We start from the raw sequence: 21,058 nt of genomic DNA on the forward strand, positions 1-21,058 counted from the left end.
GGATGACTGATTGCTTCTCGGCTGCGCGGCATTCTCTTTGCGATGGACGTCGATTCTAGCAGCAGGGACAGAGAAAACGCAGGAAAGTCCGTGTGCCATACAGTATTGTCGTTCACAAGCAGTGGGCAGGGTGAAGACAGCAAATTTCCACCACTTTTGGTGTGTTTGAATTCAATCGAAAGCCCTTTGGGTTGTGCAATGCTCCCAGTACAATTTTCATAATCACTTTCAAAGCCTTAACAAAGATGGGATGTAAAAGCTTCATATCAGTAATGGCTTTGCTCGTCTATTCTAGCAACAAGTCACGGTTATGGCCTGACTTGCACTCACTTGATCTGGTTCACTGGTACTCATCTGTTACTACTATATTGGTCAACTCATATTGGTACTTACTTGCTCTGGGTTTGTTTGGTGATGTTGCGGATGGTGGCCCCTCCTTGCCGATGATGGCCCCCACGTATGGGTGTGGCACAGGAGTCTGAGGGGATGTCGGCGTTCTGTGTTTTGAGGCATGCCTGAGCCCGGGAACCGCCACGGGGCCCTGGGGCCCGTAACTGGGGCGACGACTATTGTCTGGGCCGTGTTGGGAGTCGACATCAGACGGCTCATCTGGGAGTAGGAGACACGCAAGAATTGTTCTCAAACTCGTAGCCGTTCAGCTTCTGGATTGCCCGTGGGAAACAGGTAGATGTTAATTTTCACGTTTAATATACATCGACAATATCAGCAAAACTAGAAAATGGTCATTTTAAGGATGACGAAAGAGAAAGAAATCCGTGGTTTGTCTCTTTCACCCATGAGGTTTCCTGAATAGCTTTCTATAATGATCTGTTTTTACTCTCCCAATTTTTTTTTAACCTGGACCTTAAAAGCCAAATGTCTCAAAAACAATGCTTTTCTTAAGTGAAACCTTCTACTATGGCCAATTCATCGGCTGCATGTGTTGTAGTTCATCTTAATATCTTTGATAATTTTTCATGTTGCAGGGCAGCACGATCCCAACTGCAGTCCTACTATCATACCACTAGAGGTCAAGCGAGTGATATATACACTATATATACAAAAGTATGTGGACACCCCTTCAAATAGTGGATTTCAGACACACCCATTGCTAACAGGTGTATAGAATCAAGCATACAGCCATGCAATCGCCATAAGACAAACATTGCCTGTAGAATGGCCTTACTGAAGAGCTCAGTGACTTTTTAAACGTGGTACCGTCATAGATGCCACGTTTCCAACAAGTCAGTTCTTCAAATTTCTGCCCTGCTAGAGCTGCCCTGGTTCAACTGTAATTCTGTATTGTTTTATTTTTACCCTTATTTTACCAGGTAAGTTGACTGAAATACGTATTCCATTTACGCAACACCTGAGGAATAGTTACAGGGGAGAGAGGGGGGGTGAATGAGCCAATTGTAAGCTGGGATGATTGAGGTGACCATCATAGTATAGAGACAATTGGGAATTCACCAGGACACCGGGGTAAACACCCCTACTCTTATGATTAAGTTCCATGGGTTTGGTGTATGCCAGAGAGAACACTACCTGCCCCAATGCCATAGTGCCAACTGTAAAGTTTGGTGGAGAGGAACAGGCTGGGATTATTTTCATGGTTCCGGCTAGGCCCCTTAGTTCCGAGTGAAGGAAATCTTAAAAGCTACAGCATTCAATGCGTTCTAGAAGATTCTGCTGCTTCCAACTTTTGGCCCAACATTTGGGAAGGCCTTTCCGGTTTCAGCATGACAATCTGCCCCCGTGCATAAAGGGGGTCCCATACAGAGATGGTTTGTCAGAGATCGGTGTGTAAGAACTTGACTGGCACTGCACAGAGCCTGACCTCAGCCCCATCGAAAAACACCTTTGGATAATTGGAACACCGACTGCAAGCCAGGTAATAATCGCCACAAACATCAGTGCCCGACCTCACTAATGCTTTTTGTGGCTGAATGGAACCAAATCCCCGAAAGCAATATTCCAACATCTAGTGGAAGCCTCCCAGAAGACGAGCTGTTATAAAGCAAAGAGGGGACTAACTCCATATAAGGCCCATGATTTTGGAATTTAGATTTTTTGATGAGCCAGGTGTCCACATAGCTTTGGTCATGTTGTGTATTCAGCATCAACATTATGGAGTTTGACAAAGATTAAACAGCTTAGGCATCTCCTTAACAAGTATTATAGAGTTTCAAATATTGAGAAAAATTAGGACATACAACTAAACTACCGTTCAAAGTTGGGTCACTTACCAAATGTCCTTGTTTTTGACAGGAAAAAGCCCATTTTGTTTGTCCAATAAAATAACATAAAATTTATCAGAAATAATACAGGGAAACATTGTTAATGTTTGTAAATGGGACTATTGTAGCTGGAAACGGCAGATTTTTAATGGAAATATCTACATAGGCGTACCAAAAAAGAGGCCCATTATCAGCAACCATCACTCCGTATTTTCCTAAGGCGCGTTGTGTTAGCAATCCAATTGGGCATCATTTAAAGAAGGCTAATTGATCATTTAGAAACCCCTTTTCAATAGATCAGTTCCTTTGGCACTTACTTGCTTCTTGTCTCCAGCAACAGACTCATCTGATTCCCGGAYTGAACCTTGGAGCGCTTGGACTTTTCCCCCATTCCGGTTCCATGCCCCCTCCCCCAYCAGGCAACTCTGCATCCCCCTACGGCTCTTTTGGGGTAAGTGCACAGGCTTCTATCTAAGCTAGTTGGGTTCCAGTCCTTGAGCTTTAGTTGAGTTAGCTGTGTTCACAAACATGTCCTCTGTCTGTCTCAGGGTTGGGTTGTGGTGTGGTAATAACCTCTAGATCAGCGGGTCAGATATTGGTTGGGCTGTGGTCATGCAGTGATAGAGTTGTAACTGTTTCATGTCACCCTACAGGCCCCTGAGCAGGAGACAGTCCATGTGTACATCCCGGCCCAGGCGGTAGGAGCTATTATTGGCAAGAAGGGACAGCATATAAAACAGCTGAGCCGCTTCGCTGGAGCCTCAATCAAGGCGAGAGATTTACTAGTACACACAGACATTCACTCCACTCACACAAGGAAATTGGTCAATGAGGAAAGATAATGCACCAAGCTGATGTAAATAGTGCATTTCATCACCGCTCTGAAACTTGTACATACTTGTACATATCATGTCTCTGTAAAGGACGTCACACTGCTTGCTTAGCGAGTACCACTTCCTTCTGATTCGGCCCATACCTGCCTCAAACTAGGGACCTCTGCTTCGCTAGCACACGTGACCGCCCTCCTTAAGCGTCTTGCCGGTCGGCGCCATGTGAAGTTAGTTTCGCACATCCCCATGTGCCAAAGACGTCTATCTATGTGGTTTAAGTTGACCTTCATATCTTTTCCCCTCCAGATTGCCCCAGCTGAGACTCCTGACTCCAAGATGCGAATGGTCATTGTAACTGGTCCACCTGAGGCCCAGTTCAAGGTACAGTAGAATGGGAGCATGATCAGACAATCTCTTTTTCAGCCCCTGTTTGTCATTGTGTTCATATCAGTGTCCAGAACTGGGAGCCCTCTTCTTGGTGTTTGCATCTTTCTTTGTGTGTGGTCTCTGCTTGCCTGTCCTGCCTTCTCTTCCTCCATCCATTTCCTCTTCTCCAACCTGTATTATCCTACTTTTAGCCTTACACTCTTCCTCTCCTTCGTACTCTCTTTTTTTCCCTCCAAATCCCTGTTGAAGTCACATGTCAAGCCATAGGTGTAGTTACTTTTCGATGTCAAACTGAAATTGGACTCTTTGTTGCCCCCTCAGGCTCAGGGCAGGATTTATGGCAAACTGAAGGAGGAGAACTTCTTTGGGCCGAAGGAGGAAGTGAAGCTGGAGACGCACATCAAGGTAGCCGCTGCCGCTGCCGGCCGAGTCATCGGAAAAGGCGGAAAGACGGTGAGTGTAGAGGGTCTTCTCTGGGTCCTTTTCAGGTTGCATCCCGTTCTCTTTTTGGCATAGCTTGTACCCTTTATTACAATCAATTCTGTTCCTATATTTCCTTGTGGCTATCCTCTCCTGAGCTAGAATAACTGAGCATAGGACCACTACTCACTATAAACGGTCATGTTAGTGTAACGGATGTGAAATGGCTAGCTAGTTAGCGGTGGTGCGAGCTAGCAGCCTTTCAGTCGATTACGTCACTTGCTCTGAAACCTAGAAGTAGTGGTTCCCCTTGCTCTGCAAGGGCCGCGGCYTTTGTGGAGCGATGGGTAACGACGCTTCGTGGGTGACTGTTGTTGATGTGTGCAGAGGGTCCCTGGTTCGTGCCCGTGTCGGGGCGAGGGGACGGTTTAAAGTTAAACTGTTACATTAGTTTTAAATAAGTGCAAATCGCTAACAAAACATTCTTATTCCTCAGGTGAATGAGCTACAGAACCTTACTGCAGCTGAGGTGGTGGTCCCTCGCGAACAGACCCCAGACGAGAATGACCAGGTTATTGTCAAGATCATCGGCCACTTCTACGCAAGCCAGGTGAGGATCTCCTAGTCCTCACTCTCTTTCATAAGCTGCCTATAGAAGTTGGATATAGAACCTACCGAGATTTGAAGAGGCCCCAACCTCTCCTCATCATTTCCATCAACAGTTTCTCCAGTACTCTTCCGTCTCCTCACTTGCTCACTCATATGTTGTTGTCTCTCTTGCAGTTGGCCCAAAGGAAGATCAGGGACATTCTTACACAGGTCAGGCAGCAGCAGAAGGGAGGCATGGGGGAGCGCCAGGGGGAGCGCCAGGGGGAGCGCCAGGGGCCACACCCCGGCACGGTCTTGTCTGAGATGGGGCCCTCCCAGGGACTGGCACAGGAGCCCCGGCCTCAGAGAAAGTGACGGGGCAGAGGGACCTTACCGGACGGACAGACAGAAAAACGGACGGAGGATAGATGAGCAGACGGATAAAAGAGAGCGACACACGGACCCAGCGATAGACAGGGAGAGATGCGAGTCAAACTGAGTCAGAGAGAGGAAACGCCCGAGAGATGACAAAGTTTAGAGAGGAAAAAAAGAGAGGAAAAGTAAACTTAGAGAAAACAGAGACCAGATGCCAGGCCAGAGCGACTGACTAGGAATGGTGAGTTGTTTGGAGGATGTGGCAGGTAGAGGCCTCCTTTTGTGTTTCAGCGAGGGTCTCTCTCACACCAATGGTGGGCATTTGGTTCTCCTCATATGGAGAGTGACTACTCTCCCTGATCACACTTGGATGAGCCAGCCTACTTGATACTAAACCCACACTGAGCTCTTAACCATCTCCAGCCAGTCCTATATTTTAAGGGTGTTTTTTTTTTTAAAGATAAAGATATATGTATAGAAATGTTTATTCAGAGGTATTATTAATAGAATGCAGTGATCGGGAGCCGGGAGAGGGGGCSGGGAAGCCATTGCAGTGGGGGCGGGGTCATGGATTAGGTGACCCTTCGTCAGCCAATGAAAGTTCAGCAGAGGGGCCGCAGTTGTTAACACTGCTCTTTGACTCCTTCGTAGAAAACTACGAAGAAAAAAATAAAATATGAGGTTGTAAATAGAATCTTCATGAAATGTAATGAAATGCTGCCCTCGATCGCCTTGCTTTTTGGGGTCGCCTCGAGACTCAGGTCTGCCTCGTTTCCGAGGCACTGTTTGTTCCTGAGGTCCCGATAGGCGTCTGGTGGTCAGAGCAGTGAGAGATCAGTAAGTGCGTGGAGGCCGCGGCTAGTCCTGCAGTTCTATTGCAGAGGCTTAGCTCCGAGACGCGGACGAGAACGACCGTTAACTCGCTAGCCATGCTCGCTGGCGAGCGGCCCACGCCTAAACGGCATATTTTATATATATTATATATATATGATATGTGAGTTAACCCGGTCCCTCGGGAGAATGAATTGAGGGCAAGGAGAAATACTGTGGACAGTTGAACCAGATATGTAGCAGTACTGCAATGACTGACAGACAAGAGGTCTTATTTGATTTTGCTCATTGCCTTTTTCATGCTCAGACCCAATTTAGACCAAAACCGGTTCTTTGGAATCCCCTGTGTGTTCTGGATTTTGTTTTATTGGATCTACGAAAACATCAAAAACGAAATCCATTGGTTAATTTGATACCAAGCAGGATTGAACCCATACTTACTGTGGTCACAAACGAGTTAGGAGACCAGATGGAATCAAAAACAGTACACACAGCRGTCTTTGAGGACCACGACTGCATGGGTCAGGTGAGTTGATCCACAGTCCTTTCCTCTAGATGGAAAGGTAATAACAGTTAGTGGGGAATGGCTTCTCGCTCTCTCTCCCCTCCGCTGAAGGCTTGCTGGTGACGCTTCCAGACCCMACCTAATGAAGGAGGGGTAGAAGCATGGGGCGCTCTCACCGTTACTAGAAAAGATTAGATAAAATGAAATWAAAAATAAAAACCTACCTCAGGGTATTGTTACCTCAGTATTCCTAACTTCTTTTTTTTGCTTGCTGGTGTTTTTTATATAAAGCTGATAGTCCTGAATATTTTTTATTTTTTTAAGAAAAAATAAATACATTTTTTAGGTTTTGTCTTGTTGCTTTGGTTATTTTTTTCTGTTTTTTTGTGTGACTTTTATTTTGAAAATCAGAATGACCAGAGGTGATGCCCCAGAAGAAAAAGTGAAATCAGCCAACAATGGCCAGGTGATAGAGGACCATGTCATGTGTTGTCATGCCTGCTTTGGGGGCAGCCTCTGGCTCTTCTGAAGGATGATTGGAGCATTTGGTCTTTAAAATCAGAGTATTGGCCAATGGGGAATGGCGCTGTTAGTCAAGAGGGTCTCTGGGCACATTTTGGTCCATACCACACCATGGGTGTGGGTTATGATCAGGTCCCGGTAATTATGTTTTTGACATGGTCAAAAGGTTATTTATGATTATATATGTTTGTCATACAAGCTATAATTTGTTATACTGCTGAACTAGAATAYTGACAGCATGACAGGACAGGTTTTTGAGGCAGAATTCCCATGATATGACTTTGACCACTGTGTATCCGAGGCCCTCTTGTCTGTTTCATGATGACATCAGCTTAATGCGCAGAATGTTTACTTACATGCTGCAGTCCATCTTTAGTGCTGTGCCAGAGAAATGTTGATGTAAGACTGAAGGGCGTTCAATCTGTCCCCTTGCTCTGAAAACACTGAATGTGAATATTTATTAGCTCTGTGCACTGACCAATAAGCCTCAGCCCTCCCCATTTCTCATGATCTTGATCTGTGAGTGTGATCGTGTGTGGGTTTGGGTGTGTTAGTGTTTTTTGTTTGTTTATTGGTTTTAAGTGTTAAATTTTTTTTGTGGGGGAAGTCGTGGGGTGTAAAAAAAGCAGAAAAAAGTAGAAAGAGAACCTATGGACTCGGTTTGTCTTTCAACAGACAGAGGGGTGTTCAAAAACCTTTTAAAAATGGGAGCAAAAAACAAGGAAGTTGAAAGAAATGCATAAAATAAATAGATTCAACCTGTTCATAAGATGTAAAAGGAAACCGATCACCAGACTTTTGTATTTTTTGAAATAACTATGGGGGGAAAATGATGAAGAAATTATGGAAAAGCCGAAGAGTAAAACGTGCCAGGTCACTGATTGACACTGCCAGATAGCATCATTTCCACAGCCTGAGCTATTCACTAAACACATCCAGTAGACTGGCCAGCGGCTTTGAAACATACTTTCTYACCATCGACAGGTGAAAGTCTATTCTACTGTTTATGCTTCCATTTTTTTTTTCAAGAGACGGGCAACTTCTTGTTTTGCCATGGCAAGAGCTGACTTGACATGTTTAGAGGTCTCCTTGGCAACGAGCATATGACTCCATCATCATGTGGGGTACAAATGCTCCTTCAGAAGTTTCAGTCTCTTTCCGACCCATAGAGCTCTGTTCACAAACACCAAGACACACTATTTTGGATTATTCAGACTGCAGCCATTTTTTTGTATTTTTTTTTTGTATACAGCAAGCTTTATTTGGACATGACATCTGGTTAAATACTGTTACACTAATTGAATAATGTAAACAACTAAATATTGAAATGACAGAGAACCTCCAGGGCTTTTTAAAACTTGATGCAATTTAGTAACGGAGGCGTAGAAGAGTAACAGGAAATGGGCCAATATTTTGTGGAAAGCGGGGGAGGGACTATTATCTACTATGTCAGAGACTGACAGACAAATAGCGTACCCTTGTTTGACGTACAAGAATTGGCTATTTATGTTTGGTCACTGGAAATGCAACTGTATACCATAGTCCAGTCAAAGTAGACTTAACATCACACACGTAACCTCCTCCCCTCTAGTCTTCTTTCACTATCTCACCACCCTGGTTTAAGATCCTTCTTCTCACACTCTCTTATACTACCAAGATTTTATTTGTACTTTTCACAGGACTAGGAGGACCTTTTTAAAAAATCATTTCATTTTGGGGAGTTGAGGGGAACTACAGAGTCCTCCACACCCTCTCTTACGCTGGCCTCGATTGTGTTCGTTTTCTCACTTCTGTTCAGATGTTTCTAGTTTTATTACATATACTTTTTTCAATTTGTTTCCGTTGCTTTAGTTTGAAAAAATTGTTGATTACCTTTTTTTTTCTGATCATGTTTTTTAATGCACAGATCTCATAAACAGCTACTAAATAAAGACAACATACTAACATGTAACGCATTACATGATGTAAGTAATAACTGTGCCAAACACAAGTTTTTGTACTCAAAAAGAGAAAGAATAAGAATTTGGTTTTTATCTGTAATGGATGACACCTGGTCTGTTCACTGAGTGGCTTAGTCTTCAACCCTCACACTTTGAAGCACTATAACATGAAATCCATGCTCGTTGTCTGTGGCAAAGCGAATGGCTCACTATTGTGTCCACAAACAAAATTCCTCTGTCTGAACTGAAGTCCTTTTTTTATGCAATTTGAGTGATATGTTGACAAGCTATATTTATGGTCAACATTTGGCATGTGGACTGTTGATTATCCACTTACAAAACAAACCCAACAACAATATGACAAAACTATTTTGAAACTTCCCATCAAAGCTTGTAGCTTAGCATTTTGACGACAGATTCAAGCTTTCGTAATGACGGCTATGATTATTGAGACAAAGATGCACACCACAATGKTTTTTTCCTCATTGGTAGACTCTGGTCTTCACTTAAACGAGACATCATAGATGTGTGCTACAAAGATGAGACAAACCTCACACATAACTCGGACGCTACCTCAAGACTTAGCCATAAGATTGTTTTTATCAACCAGACAAGAGCAAACAGCGCATGTTACAGTATTTTCTTTCTTTCATTCATTCACTTTAATTTATTTTTTAATTTTACCTCTACAGCTTTTGAGTTGGGACTGTAAAAATAACAATAAATACAGAGGGTGAAGTGGGGTACAGGAGCAGGGAGGAAGAGGACTATGTGTGGGGAGTGACTGAGTCTATTATGGGCATCCTGTAGTAGGCCTGGGATATGTTGGTTTGAGTGATAAGGGGGCACTGAGGATTGGAAAAAAGTGAATACATGGGAAACTTAACCCTTGAGGCTCTTTTGGTGGAGCAGAGTTGTTCGGTCTCTCTTGAATGAGAACCCGAGGGCCCTGAAATTGCTTCTATCCCTCATTAGATTCACCACACTCTGTGACTGTTCCACATTTCTCCGTGACCTCTTCAGATAACCAGGTCCCCCATAGGCCCTCAACTTGGGGTCCTGAGGCCCAGTGTCCCACCCTCCTCCTCCCACAATCCTCCTCCAGCTCTGCCCCTCTTCCATCTCTCCCTTTGTTTTCACTTCCTGAATCAAGGGGAACGATACCTGTAACCATGTAAATTCTTTGTTGATCTACCTCTTAGGGAAAAATTGGTAAAAGGTCAAATTAAAAAAGGACACAAAAAAGTTTAACATTTGAAAATGCTCAAATAAAAATTAAGTAAATGAATAAATAACTGGGTAGCTGCATCTCCATATACTGTAGTTCATAGTCTATTAAAGGAAAATAAAAAAAATTACTTCTTCCAAAGATGATTTTGTTTTCTCTGTTGTTAGAAGCTGTTTTGAAAGGATTATGAAATTGAAAAATTGAACTTAAGTGTTTGTTTTTCTCAAAAAAACAAGATAAACAAGATTTAATTATCCAATTGCATTTTTGTTCTTCATTAGATGTACGTTTTTAGCCTCAAAATTCTTTCTCTTTTTTTGTTTGATTTATTTTCTGATTGCTTTTTCAAATGACATAGGATTGTATTTCTTGTGTTTGGATGCATTAGGATTCTCTCTCTGTGAACTGCAACATAATAACACTCAGTGGATTCTTTTCAGAGCAGCATGATGTCTAAACGATTCAATTGTTTATTTTAATTTGTAATGATTCATTTGAAAAGAAAGGACCTGTTTAGCTGGTCAGTCTCCGGAGGAGCTGGAGGAGGAGGACATGTAGAGCGAGAGGCCCATCTATCGGGCTCTACTCTGCTGCCAGCCCTCCTCCACCTCTGGGGCCTTGGCCTTTCAACTTCTGCCTGCCTGATTTCTTTAGTTCTCATCAAGACTTGTTTTAAACTCCATGTAAACAAAAACAGAGCATAGATATGAATGTGTTATTAAAAGACGAGAAAACCGGAACCCACTTCTGTCTTGTGTTTTCTGTGTTGTCTTTTTACTCTATACAGTACCTCCACCAGTGCCTTCTTCACCCACTGTGGTCTTTACAGAAAAACTACAATTTAACCACAGAACTAGAATAATTCATTATATTTCCTTGAGTGGAACACTATGTATCATGTCACATCAGATACCTCGATCTAGAGTTTGGAATTCCAATCAAAGATATCGATTAAGAGTCTAGGAACTCTATGACTATATCTGCATTTTCTGCAAATATTTGCAAAGAGGATGCACTTTAGGTATTGAACTTTCTTGGAATTTTTTAGAAGCAACCTAAAACACTGGTATTAACAAATATACTTATTTAAGCCTATATCTGGAGACACTCTCAGCAGGATTTTACCAAAATTCTTTACTTTCTGAGGAAATGTTTCCTCTGACACAGAATAATTGTATCAAGGGTACACACTTGGCTAGGTCAAAGTCCTATAATTATTTAATTTTTTTGCAGTCTATGAATTTAGCAGTACCCCCCTCTTATTAAAAAAAATACCCAGGTAGCACATAACGTTTTGAGAACCATACGTTATCCTAGAGCTTGGTGAGAGCATGGTTGTTCTATGGTTATTTTGCATACAGCCTTCCCACAACTTTCTGGGCACAAGATACCCGGCTAGCACATAACGTTCTGAGAACCATATGTTTCCTAATTGGGAATTTCAACTTTTTCCTCATGGTTCTATTTGAAATGAATGTTCTCAGAACATTAAGAACACTTTCCATAGAAACCACAAGAAAAGATTAGTAACGTTCAAATGACATTCTAAGAATGTTATTTAAAAACATATACATTCCGTTCTCAGCTCCAACAAAACTCTCTCTATCCTCTGTCTTATTAAGTGTGTTTACGTGTGTTGGCCGAGCCCACTAATTGGTGACACCTGATCTTAATGAATGCTTGTTTCCTTTGAAATGGGGTCTGTTAGAATACACATAGCATGCTCTATTCTGGTGGCGCTGTGGACTAATTCCATGGATAGAGAACAGAAGATCATAGGTTTGAGCATCACTGAAAATTAACATTAATTCCTAAGCAAAATAATTTCCATGTGTCCTATCTGTGCTTGGAGTTCAAAACAGTTAACCCAAACTAAGCTAGCAGTGTTATTAAAAGTTTTATTAAAACTGTCAGTGAAAGTTAAGGAAATTATTCTAAAACCTCCAAATAACCTATAATTTCCACTCTCAGAACGTTAAGAAAACCTCCCAGGAAAACTTCCAGGGAACCATGTAAAACATTGTCAGAACCCGCCTGCAACCTAAAAATGAACGTTCTCAGAACAAGGTACATCTTTCATTTCCGTTCTCAGAACATTACAACCTTTCAATTTTACCGGTCAGGAAATGTATGACTTTGTTCCCAGAACCAATGTGAAACCAAAAACTTTCATTTCCACAACTTCCAAGGAACCAAATGTGCTAGCTTGGTAGTTTCCTGATTGAAATGTCACTAATCATACCTGTTTAAGACCAACACTGTGGTGTGCATTTATGTCTTATTAGGTACTGTTGAGTTCGGTAGTCAGGAGCCTATGCTCCTAATAAATACATTTGGAAAATGAAAAAGCTGACCATTTCTAGGCTTTTACATAGACTTCCTTATAAATGTTGCCTTTTATGGCTATGAGAGAAGCCGCTCCCTTTTCCATCACGCACGGACTACTTTCAATCTAATTGGACAATAATCTATCAAATCACATTCCACGTAGTACGGCGGCCGCTCAATTTTGAAAACCAAAATGGCTACTGAGGCTGTTCAAGCGTAAGTTGCCTAAGCATTTTTATCAAATGGAATACTCTTATGCAATGTATTTCAACCCTATTCCATAATATCGTGCATTTCGTTAAATTATGAATCGAGGTAAGGCTTACTATAATAGCCTAACGTTAGTTAATTATAAATCCCTAAAAATAACTGTCAAGATGATGTGAGCGGTTAGACAAGCAAGCTAGCTAGCTGCTAGTTAGATAGCAATTCGGAGTTTGACTCTGAACCATCGTTTTCAGGTTGCTTGAAAGATGCGACCATCTACATTTGGAATTGTACGATGGGGCAGAGCATCAGGAGGGTGGGGAAGCAGAGTTGATGGTGCCCTACCTAACCGTGAGTAGGTTAAACACCTTACCCACTTTAGACACTTTGAAATGCTTGGCCAAACAACTCGTCAAAATGTTGGAGAATGTCAAAGAAAATATATGCATTGCATTAATTACGTTTATAAGTACTATCTGTGTTGTTCAGGAGAGTCGTAGCAAACAGAAGATTTTGTGCAGACAGTTGTTTGTGCTGGATGACATGATGCAGCTTCTGGAGAGACTGGAGTCAACTGACCAGCTGTTTAATGAACCCTGCCCCCCAAACCCCGGTAACACAGAGACACACCCAACACATAATCAGCAATCATGCTACTCAAGATATCCTTACTTCCATGGCCTCTGAGTACCATGTAATAGTGTTCGGAGGGATCAGGTCTACCCCAGTGTAGTACTTTTGTAAATGACTGGTCTGCTGTGTTCAGGCAACGATGCTCACAGACGCTGGAAGGTCCTGAAGAGTGAATATAAAGAGGGAGTCCAGGAGCTGGAGACACTTATTAGCACCTTACAGGACAGGATGGACAAGCTGCACCACAAACGGGACAGACTGACAAACCTGGTCATAGCACTAGAGAAGAAGGTATACACACATGCACTCATGATGCACACTCATGGACACACACACACACTTTAGTCTGTACGGTGACTTTCCACATTTTTGAAAGAGCAACGGTCCTCACAATTTGCAGGCATTTAATGGACATGTTCTTTCGTATGGTTACTTTGTATTAGTCCTGTGCCATGTTTTGGATGTGTAATGTCTTTACACATCTCTCCCATAGAAAGATCTCAGCCTGCAGATGGGGGAGTCCCTCAAGACGGCCCACAATGCCTTGCGTGTATGTGAGGGGCAGCTGGCCCAGCTGAGGGCGGAGACAGACGCCACACTGGACAGCTCGGCTGACTGGCAGCAACTGAGAGACACGTGAGTGACAAGCAGCTCTATCCACCAATCATACATCCTTGCAGAGACGTCCTATTTCTACTCTACCACCTCCACAAATTTTCCCTGACTTTAGTCTTGAGCTACCACACTTCCACGTTGTTCACTCAGGTATTTGAACTATCATTGAATTTACCGTTTCATAATGAACGTGAGAAAGATGAAAATTTGCCCAGTCTACAATCAACCCAGAACCCCTAACCTAGCCAATTGGTAATTCCAAATTAGGGTGGGCACCTGACTGCCCTGCTCCAGTCCATACTCACCTCTGTCCCCTGTTGTCTCCCTTCCCCAGCCTGCAGGGCTATGTGGAGGAGACACAAGGGGTGATGCAGTGTAGGCTGTTGTCAGTGGGGTCCTCGGAGCTGTGTGTGGAACTGAGGCCCCGCTCCTGTGGATCCTCCTCCTCTGGCCAGCTGGAGCCTCTCAGACTGACTGTCACTTGGAGCCCTGATGACCACTTCCACCTCCAGGTAAACAGCACAGCTGACTTCCGACCTGGGTGGTATTCACCATGAACCAAAAGCTAGCAAACAAAATGTGGAGGGACCTTCCTGAATTTGTCCAATAGAAACTCTCGTTTTAGTTGCAAAAAGTTTTCCGCTTAGAGTAATCGGTTTTCGTTGTAAAAACGTTTTGCTACAGTGAGTGACTAATGAATACACTCCTGGTTCGGTTTCCGGTCCCTACACCTCTTTTCCATAGCTCCTTCCCCTGGTCCGGTTCAATCCTAGTTCCTACAACTCTTCTCTTTAGCTCCCTCTGAGCCGCTTTCCTGGCCCTGTCTCCTAGATGGGAATCATTGTTAGATTTAGCCAAGTAAGATATCTGTACAATATTTCTCTGTTTTTGGCACCTATTGAGAAAAGAACAACATTTTGACGCCATTAGTCACAACCACCACTTTGTCCCCTGTCCCTCTCTCAAGATGTATCAGGGTACTACAGGGCTGTTAGAGGAGTCCATGAAGGGTCGCCTTTCTCACCTCAGTGCTGCCCTGCTGGAGGTCATGCAGTGCTACATCAGCCAGGGAGAGATGCTGGCTGAGATCCAGGCCCTGCACTCCAGGTATACATACACACACACACACACACACAGTGCCTACAAAGATCAGTCAGCGATGATAGAAGTGAGACCCTTGATCTTCAATGAAGAAGTGGAATGATGTTTCTTTCTGAGACTGAATCCTGTAACTGTTTGAATTGCCTTACCACATGATCTGAAGCATTAAAAGCAGCCGTCTGACTATATCCCACTGCCTCTCTTTTGGAGAGGGATCATTGAGACACACACACACACACTTACAAAAACCAATGTAAAACAGTTGTATACAGTCGATCAGATCAACTCACAGATCAACAAAGATTTCTGCAAACGAAAACATGCGGAGTAGCACTCAACAACCATAACTAGCTCAGCTGTCGAACCGGTGAAAGACAATGTTTTTAATGACCCCCGATAGTATATCTTCACAATATTACTTCTGAACTACTCAATCACACGAGAAGATAACGTTGCTTATACTCCAACACTTCTAAGCAAGAATTAGTGTGTGAGAGGTTATTCATATCTGTGGACTTTTTTCATATTTCAAGCACAATGACACATGAAGTTTTCTAGCATCCAATCTGCTTGCGTTCTTCAACACCTGTTTTTGACATGGTGACAATTTGTCCTGTGTGTAGGTTTGCTATAGACTGGCGTCCAGGCCAGAGACTGCTAGTGTTCCTGAAGACTGCCTCTAGGGTGTGCAACCTGGGGGTGGAGGAGGGCTACCCTTCCAGAGGCTCAGCTACACTCATCTCTGTACGCAGGGACGGAGAACTGGTCGACAACGCTGTCCTACAGGTAAAACAGTCATCGCCATTACTTGTTTATTGATGTATCGAGGCCCATTTGAGTCCCATTGAAATGGTATTAGGACAAACTTTTTTTTTTAGCAAAGATGGAGCACTGCCCTTGTTCGTCAAGTTATTATCTACCCTTAAACATGAATTATTTAGTTCTTGAAATGATTTACCCTCTGGGGTCTTTTTAAATGTATTTTCTAATCCACAGCTACAAACAACCATGTAAGTGATGTTGATTTGTACATTCTGTTCCGTTACAATGTGAGACATGTATGTTTGAATTTGCAGCCTCCCCAGAAGAACCCCTCTCTGACAGAGTGGCTGGAGTTCCTCTCCTCCAGTCCGTACGTCTGACCATCCTCTAGTTGACACAGAGGAAGTGGCTGTTTCTCTCCATGGTCACCAAAGGGCGCACTTACCTCTAATATGTATATATTAGAAATGTAACAATTCAATATGCATTGATCCTGGTTCAAATGTTTAAGATTCTAGTGCATGGTTCTGCAGGACCCCAAACCAATCCAAATGTAGCGTGCATCGGTCAGAAAACCGTTTTGAAACGTTACAATCGCCAGTTCACTAATGTTTTTCACTCATTGTTTTGTTCCAAAAATACCTCTTATGTGTTGTGACTGAGTTGATGCGTCCTCTCCTTCAGTTCAGTAGGCTATTGAACTTTTATGCGTGTAACTGCATGACTGTCAGATAACAACTGTGAACACAGTGCAGATAGACAGCTGCTTGCGCCGACTAGAAGTAGGTCCCCATAATAAATAGTTTGTTTAAAGAAAAACTACCCAATCAGTGTATTTGGTCATTTGTACATGAACAGGGTCATTTCATAAAGGATGCGCATGATCACATTCATTGGACAGAGCAGGATAAGCGCTCCAGAAAATTCCAAATGGTCTAAACCGTTTGCTTTTGAGACGGGTAAAATCCAACGCTGCATGGTATAATAATTGCCATTATATTAAATGCCATGCTAATTTGTAAAGAAAATTATTGACAAAGTACAAGCTCAACATGTTTTATCTGATGAAATGACAAGTTAATGAGTGGGTAATGGTGATTTTGAAGATTAAAAACAAAAAAAGTGGGGGGGGACAAAAACATACATTTCCCCCACCCCTAAACTGATGATAGTCGGTTGGTAGATGTCTGCCCTATGGCTCAGCTCATGTGCCTATACCATTGACACACAGATGCTAACAGAGGGCCTCTCAGTTTATATAAGTCATCAGCTCAGAGGCCCAGCTCCTGCGTTCCAATCTTTATCAGATATGACTTTAAAATTGAACATTTAATGTGTTTATGCAACAACAAAATACTGTATAGAACTGAATCCCATCAATTCATTTCCCTAATCCAGATATTCCCAAACTGGGGTAAGCACAATGCCATTGGGGGTTTGCCAAATAAAAATGTGATTCACATTTAAAAAATATATATATATTGAATTCTTCACATTTTCAAACAGTCCATTTATATTTTCCAACGGGGCTATACATTTGGGTGAGGTTTTTCTCTCACCTGAGTAGCCTCGTTTCACTGCCAAAAATAAAATTAAACCGTCTAGTATTCAGCAAAATAACAACACAATGTCAAATACAGGTAGCCTAGTCAAATAATTAACATCCAATCACATTAACCGTTACTCTCTCGCGGGAATTCCACTAACGGTCCATATGTAGCCAAACGTAGCTGCTGCTCATTCCGTTTGTTTGAATATTGATAAATGGTTAAAGAAGTAAGGCCCACGTCCATAGAGACACATACCAGCTCTACTGATAGTACTGCTACTACCAGCAGTACTACACCTGCACCTGTCGACGACACAAGTTGTTCTGCTTCCACGAGCACATCCAATGCTAGCATCAGTAATTCTACATTTGTTGTTAGCCCAGCTAGCATGGACACTGACAGATGTGAATCTGATGCAGCCGAAGAGCTACTGCCCCCTTACCCGGGAAAGCACCAAACAACAGACAGGGACGTTGGACCATCGAAGAGGCACAAATATGATGAGCACTACATTGATTTGGGGTTCACTTATATTTGGAGTAGTGCCTTTCCTCAACCACAGCATGTTGTGTGCAAAAGTACTATTTCACAACTCGATGAAACCTTCACTGTTGACATTTAGAAACCAAATATGCCAATTTGAAAAATCAGTCACATGTGTTTTTTTGAGCGAGAATTAAGACGACTTTCGAGGAGTAAGACATGTATAAAAGCAACAGATACCATTAATAAGAAGTGGCTAGAAGTGTCTTATATGGTGAGCTACCGAGTGGCTAGGACAGGCAAGCCCCATACTATTGTGGAGGACTTAATTCTTCCTGCTGCTGCGGATATGGCTGGGACAATGCTGGGGGAAAAAGCCCAAAAAACTATACAGATAATGCCTTCATCACAAAGACAGCTTTGTGACATCAAATGGACTTTGGTGGTCAAGATGTGTTGGTATCTGTACTGATGGCGCAAAAGTCATGACAGGGAGACATAGTGGAATGGTTACATGTGTGCAAGTAGTTGCTCCCGACTACACTTGGGTACACTGCAGCATCCACCGAGAGGCTCTTGCTGCCAACGGAATGCCTGACCGCTTGAAAGAGGTTTTGGACACTACAGTGAAAATGGTTAACTTTGTTAAAGCAAGGCCCCTGAACTCGTATGTTTTCTGCACTATGCAATGATATGAACAGCGACCATGTAACACTTTTACAACATACAGAAGAAGTGCGCTGGTTATCAAGCGGCAAAGTATTGACCATTTTTTAAAATTGAGAGCTTAAAGTTTTCTTTATTGACCATAATTTTCAATTGTCTGACCGCTTGCATGATGACGAGTTTCTCACACGACTGGCCTATCTGGGTGATGTTTTTTCTCGCCTGAATGATCTGAATCTAGGATTACAGGGACTATCCGCAACTATATTCAATGTGCGGGACACAATTGAGGCTATTGTTAACCCTTGTGTTGTCTTAAGGGTCAAAAATGACCCGCCACTATGTTCAACAGCAGAGAACCCCCTAAATTATATTTTTTCAACTTTACTTTTCCTAGAGTGACCCCAAAATTAGAAAAAGTGAAACATCGCCGTTGTGCATATTTCCATGAAAGCTGTTCACCACCAGGGTACAAAGATTGTCTTGGGCTCATTTTTGACCCGTCAGATAAAATAATTTACACACCACAAAGACACACACACACACACACACACACACACAATGAGAAATTGAGATTATTTGTGTTACTTCTTGAACTCAGACAAAACTAAAACTTTCTTGTGCATGTTCAGCATCCATGAACCCCACACATGACTCAAGCTCACAGACAAAATAAAAACAATTTTGGACAAAATAAACATTTCTTGAAAGTGTTGTTTACTAATGGGGAATGCATTCACAGGCTGTAAAGGTGCTGCAGATGAGTTCTCTCTTTACTGAAGCMATGAGTGCACGTTTCAGTGCCCAACAGGTTGTAGATCAGATTTTTTTTTAGATGTCCAGGATGAGCAAGAGAACAATGATTTAGAAGAGGTTGTATCTGAAGATGATGGGGAAGAATACAACCCAAAGCACGATGCACCATCTTCAGATGAAGAAGAAATCCGCCAAGCTGAAAGAGACATTTTTGTCAAAGAACAGCAAAATAACATGGTCCTTGTCACCATTTGACAACCAGGGCAGGATGGCAGCACAAAATGTCATAAGGATGACCCCAGGGCCTACAAGACATGCAGTTGCCCATGCCCCGGACCATCGCCTCAACATTCTACATATTCATCACACCAGCCATCGCAAAAMTCATCCTGGAGATGCAAAATTTGGAKGGTTTCTGTAAATATGGAGACAACTGGAAAAGGATGGATGAGATTGACCTGCGTGCCTACATAGGGCTGCTAATCTTAGCGRGTGTGTATAAGTCCTGAGGCAAGGCTGCATGTAGTCTCTGGGATGCAGAGAGTGGAAGGGCGATTTTCCGTGCCACGATGCCACTGAAAGTCTTTCACACTTTCTCAAGAATGCTATGATTTTGATAAACGTGAGTCAAGACTTGTGAGAAACAAATTGGCAGCCATAAGAGAGGTCTGGGAGAAGTGGGTKGAGCGTCTGCCATACCTCTACAACCCTGGGCCTGAAGTAATAGTGGATGACCAACTGGTTCCATTCAGAGGTAMATTTTTRTKTTCATATCTGTAATATAAGTGATTTTCACTGTTCATTTTATTATGTATTGCTGTAATATCATTRATTTATATGATTGTTTTCTGTGACACTGATACTAATTACTTTTGTCAAAAGGTCGCTTTCCTTTCCGGCAGTATATGCCCAGCAAGGTATGGCATCAAGATATGGGTGGCCTGTTACGCACAATCCAGCTACGCTTGGAAGATGCAAGTCTACATAGGGAAACCGACCAGTGGAGRCCCGGAGAAGAGCCAGGGGATGCGGGTTGTGCTTGATGTGACAGATGGACTGAGAGGGCACAATGTCACGTGTGACAATTTCTTCACCTCTTATGAACTCAGCCAGCAGCTCCAGAAGAGGAAGATYMCCATGGTTGGCACAGTTWGAAAGAACAAGCCTGAGCTCCCCCCTGCACTCCTCACAACAAGGGGGAGAGAGGCCTTCTCATCAAAGTTTGCCTTCACCCCCACCACCACTCTAGTTTCTTACCTCCCAAAGAGGAACAAGATTGTGGTCCTGAGCACACTGCACAAAACGGCTGAGATCAGTGAKCGTGAGGAAAGGAAGCCAGCCATCATCCTGGACTAGAACCACAACAAAGGAAGTGTGGACAAACTGGACAAGGTGATAGGAACTTACAGCTGCAGGAGGCCCCTGGTCATCTTCCATAACATCATTGATGTGTCCTCAAACAATGCCTTTGTGATATGGAACATGATCAACCCTATTATCTTATTTAATTCTTATTTATTGTTGTTTATACACCTTGTGGGTGGGGGCAATGGTTAAAAAATGGGAGAAGACTAGTATTTTGTAGTTGAATTCCTCATTGTAAAGTATATAAGAATGTGTCACTGTTGCCAAACAAGTTCAATACCCCCCCCCCCCTTCAATAAAATGCATTCAGAACTACTTTCTGCACATCTGCTATTTTCTTATGCTATTCAAGTGCTATCTCTTGCACACACACAAATGTTTTACACCTATGCAGTACCTTTAGCAATAATAATAATAAACCTCTACTTTAGAATATAAAATAATTATGACAGGTGTGTTGTAATAAAAACGAGTGGTGTCCGCTGATTAAATGCGATCCTTCTGCATTCTGAAAAGGGATAACCCAGATATTCCTAAATTTTGTGATGAATGACCGCTTGTTTCTTCATGTAAAATAGATTTGGGGTTTAAAATTCAATTAAGCTGCTTTATTTTAGGGGTTTAGTGAAGGTGGGTCATTTTTTTACCCTTAGGACAAGGGGAGTATACAGAATGTTAAGACTACACAAGGGTTAAGAAGTTGGAGCTATTCTCTGTCTGTGTGAACAA

General features: G+C 42.6%; 2 protein-coding genes and 1 long non-coding RNA gene across 4 annotated transcripts in view; 2 read left to right on the plus strand and 1 right to left on the minus strand.

Annotated features, from left to right (window-relative positions):
* The window catches only part of LOC111981286 (uncharacterized), a 2,680-nt gene extending 2,246 nt beyond the window's left edge, over window positions 1-434 (minus strand). Inside the window, exon 1 of the long non-coding RNA XR_011481833.1 lies at window positions 394-434. This is a non-coding gene — a long non-coding RNA (uncharacterized lncRNA). The remainder of the gene's footprint in view (window positions 1-393) is intronic.
* LOC111981285 (insulin-like growth factor 2 mRNA-binding protein 1) overlaps window positions 1-9,814 on the plus strand; it is a 33,991-nt gene extending 24,177 nt beyond the window's left edge. Inside the window, exons 9-14 of the mRNA XM_070449780.1 lie at window positions 2,572-2,688; window positions 2,891-3,007; window positions 3,374-3,448; window positions 3,776-3,907; window positions 4,371-4,484; window positions 4,658-9,814. Of these exons, the coding sequence (XP_070305881.1) occupies window positions 2,572-2,688; window positions 2,891-3,007; window positions 3,374-3,448; window positions 3,776-3,907; window positions 4,371-4,484; window positions 4,658-4,837 (735 nt within the window). The 3' untranslated portion in view covers window positions 4,838-9,814. The remainder of the gene's footprint in view (window positions 1-2,571; window positions 2,689-2,890; window positions 3,008-3,373; window positions 3,449-3,775; window positions 3,908-4,370; window positions 4,485-4,657) is intronic.
* Window positions 9,815-12,304: 2,490 nt separating this feature from the next.
* On the plus strand, window positions 12,305-16,331 carry LOC111982059 (uncharacterized). 2 transcript variants are annotated; one of them, XM_024013595.2, is made up of 9 exons: window positions 12,305-12,407; window positions 12,653-12,749; window positions 12,888-13,011; window positions 13,165-13,322; window positions 13,525-13,667; window positions 13,981-14,158; window positions 14,614-14,753; window positions 15,371-15,533; window positions 15,824-16,331. In XM_024013595.2, exons 1-9 carry the CDS (start codon window positions 12,385-12,387, stop codon window positions 15,887-15,889), a joined length of 1,092 nt encoding a protein of 363 aa, XP_023869363.1. In that variant the 5' UTR covers window positions 12,305-12,384; the 3' UTR covers window positions 15,890-16,331. The 2 variants fall into 2 exon arrangements, with proteins under 2 accessions (XP_023869363.1, XP_023869365.1); XM_024013597.2 differs by lacking the exon at window positions 12,305-12,407 and adding an exon at window positions 12,443-12,506 and having other exon boundaries at window positions 12,653-12,753.
* Window positions 16,332-21,058: the final 4,727 nt, after the last annotated feature.

This window comes from Salvelinus sp. IW2-2015, linkage group LG20 (genome assembly GCF_002910315.2).
Source record: "Salvelinus sp. IW2-2015 linkage group LG20, ASM291031v2, whole genome shotgun sequence".
Classification (NCBI taxonomy): domain Eukaryota; kingdom Metazoa; phylum Chordata; class Actinopteri; order Salmoniformes; family Salmonidae; genus Salvelinus; species Salvelinus sp. IW2-2015.

Coding starts and splice junctions, on each gene's coding strand:
- LOC111982059 (XM_024013595.2), top strand. CDS start 12,385: ATGGCTACTGAGGCTGTTCAAGC. Junction 13,012..13,164: donor ACCCTGCCCCCCAAACCCCG/GTAACACAGAGA, acceptor TGCTGTGTTCAG/GCAACGATGCTCACAGACGC. Junction 14,754..15,370: donor ATCCAGGCCCTGCACTCCAG/GTATACATACAC, acceptor TCCTGTGTGTAG/GTTTGCTATAGACTGGCGTC.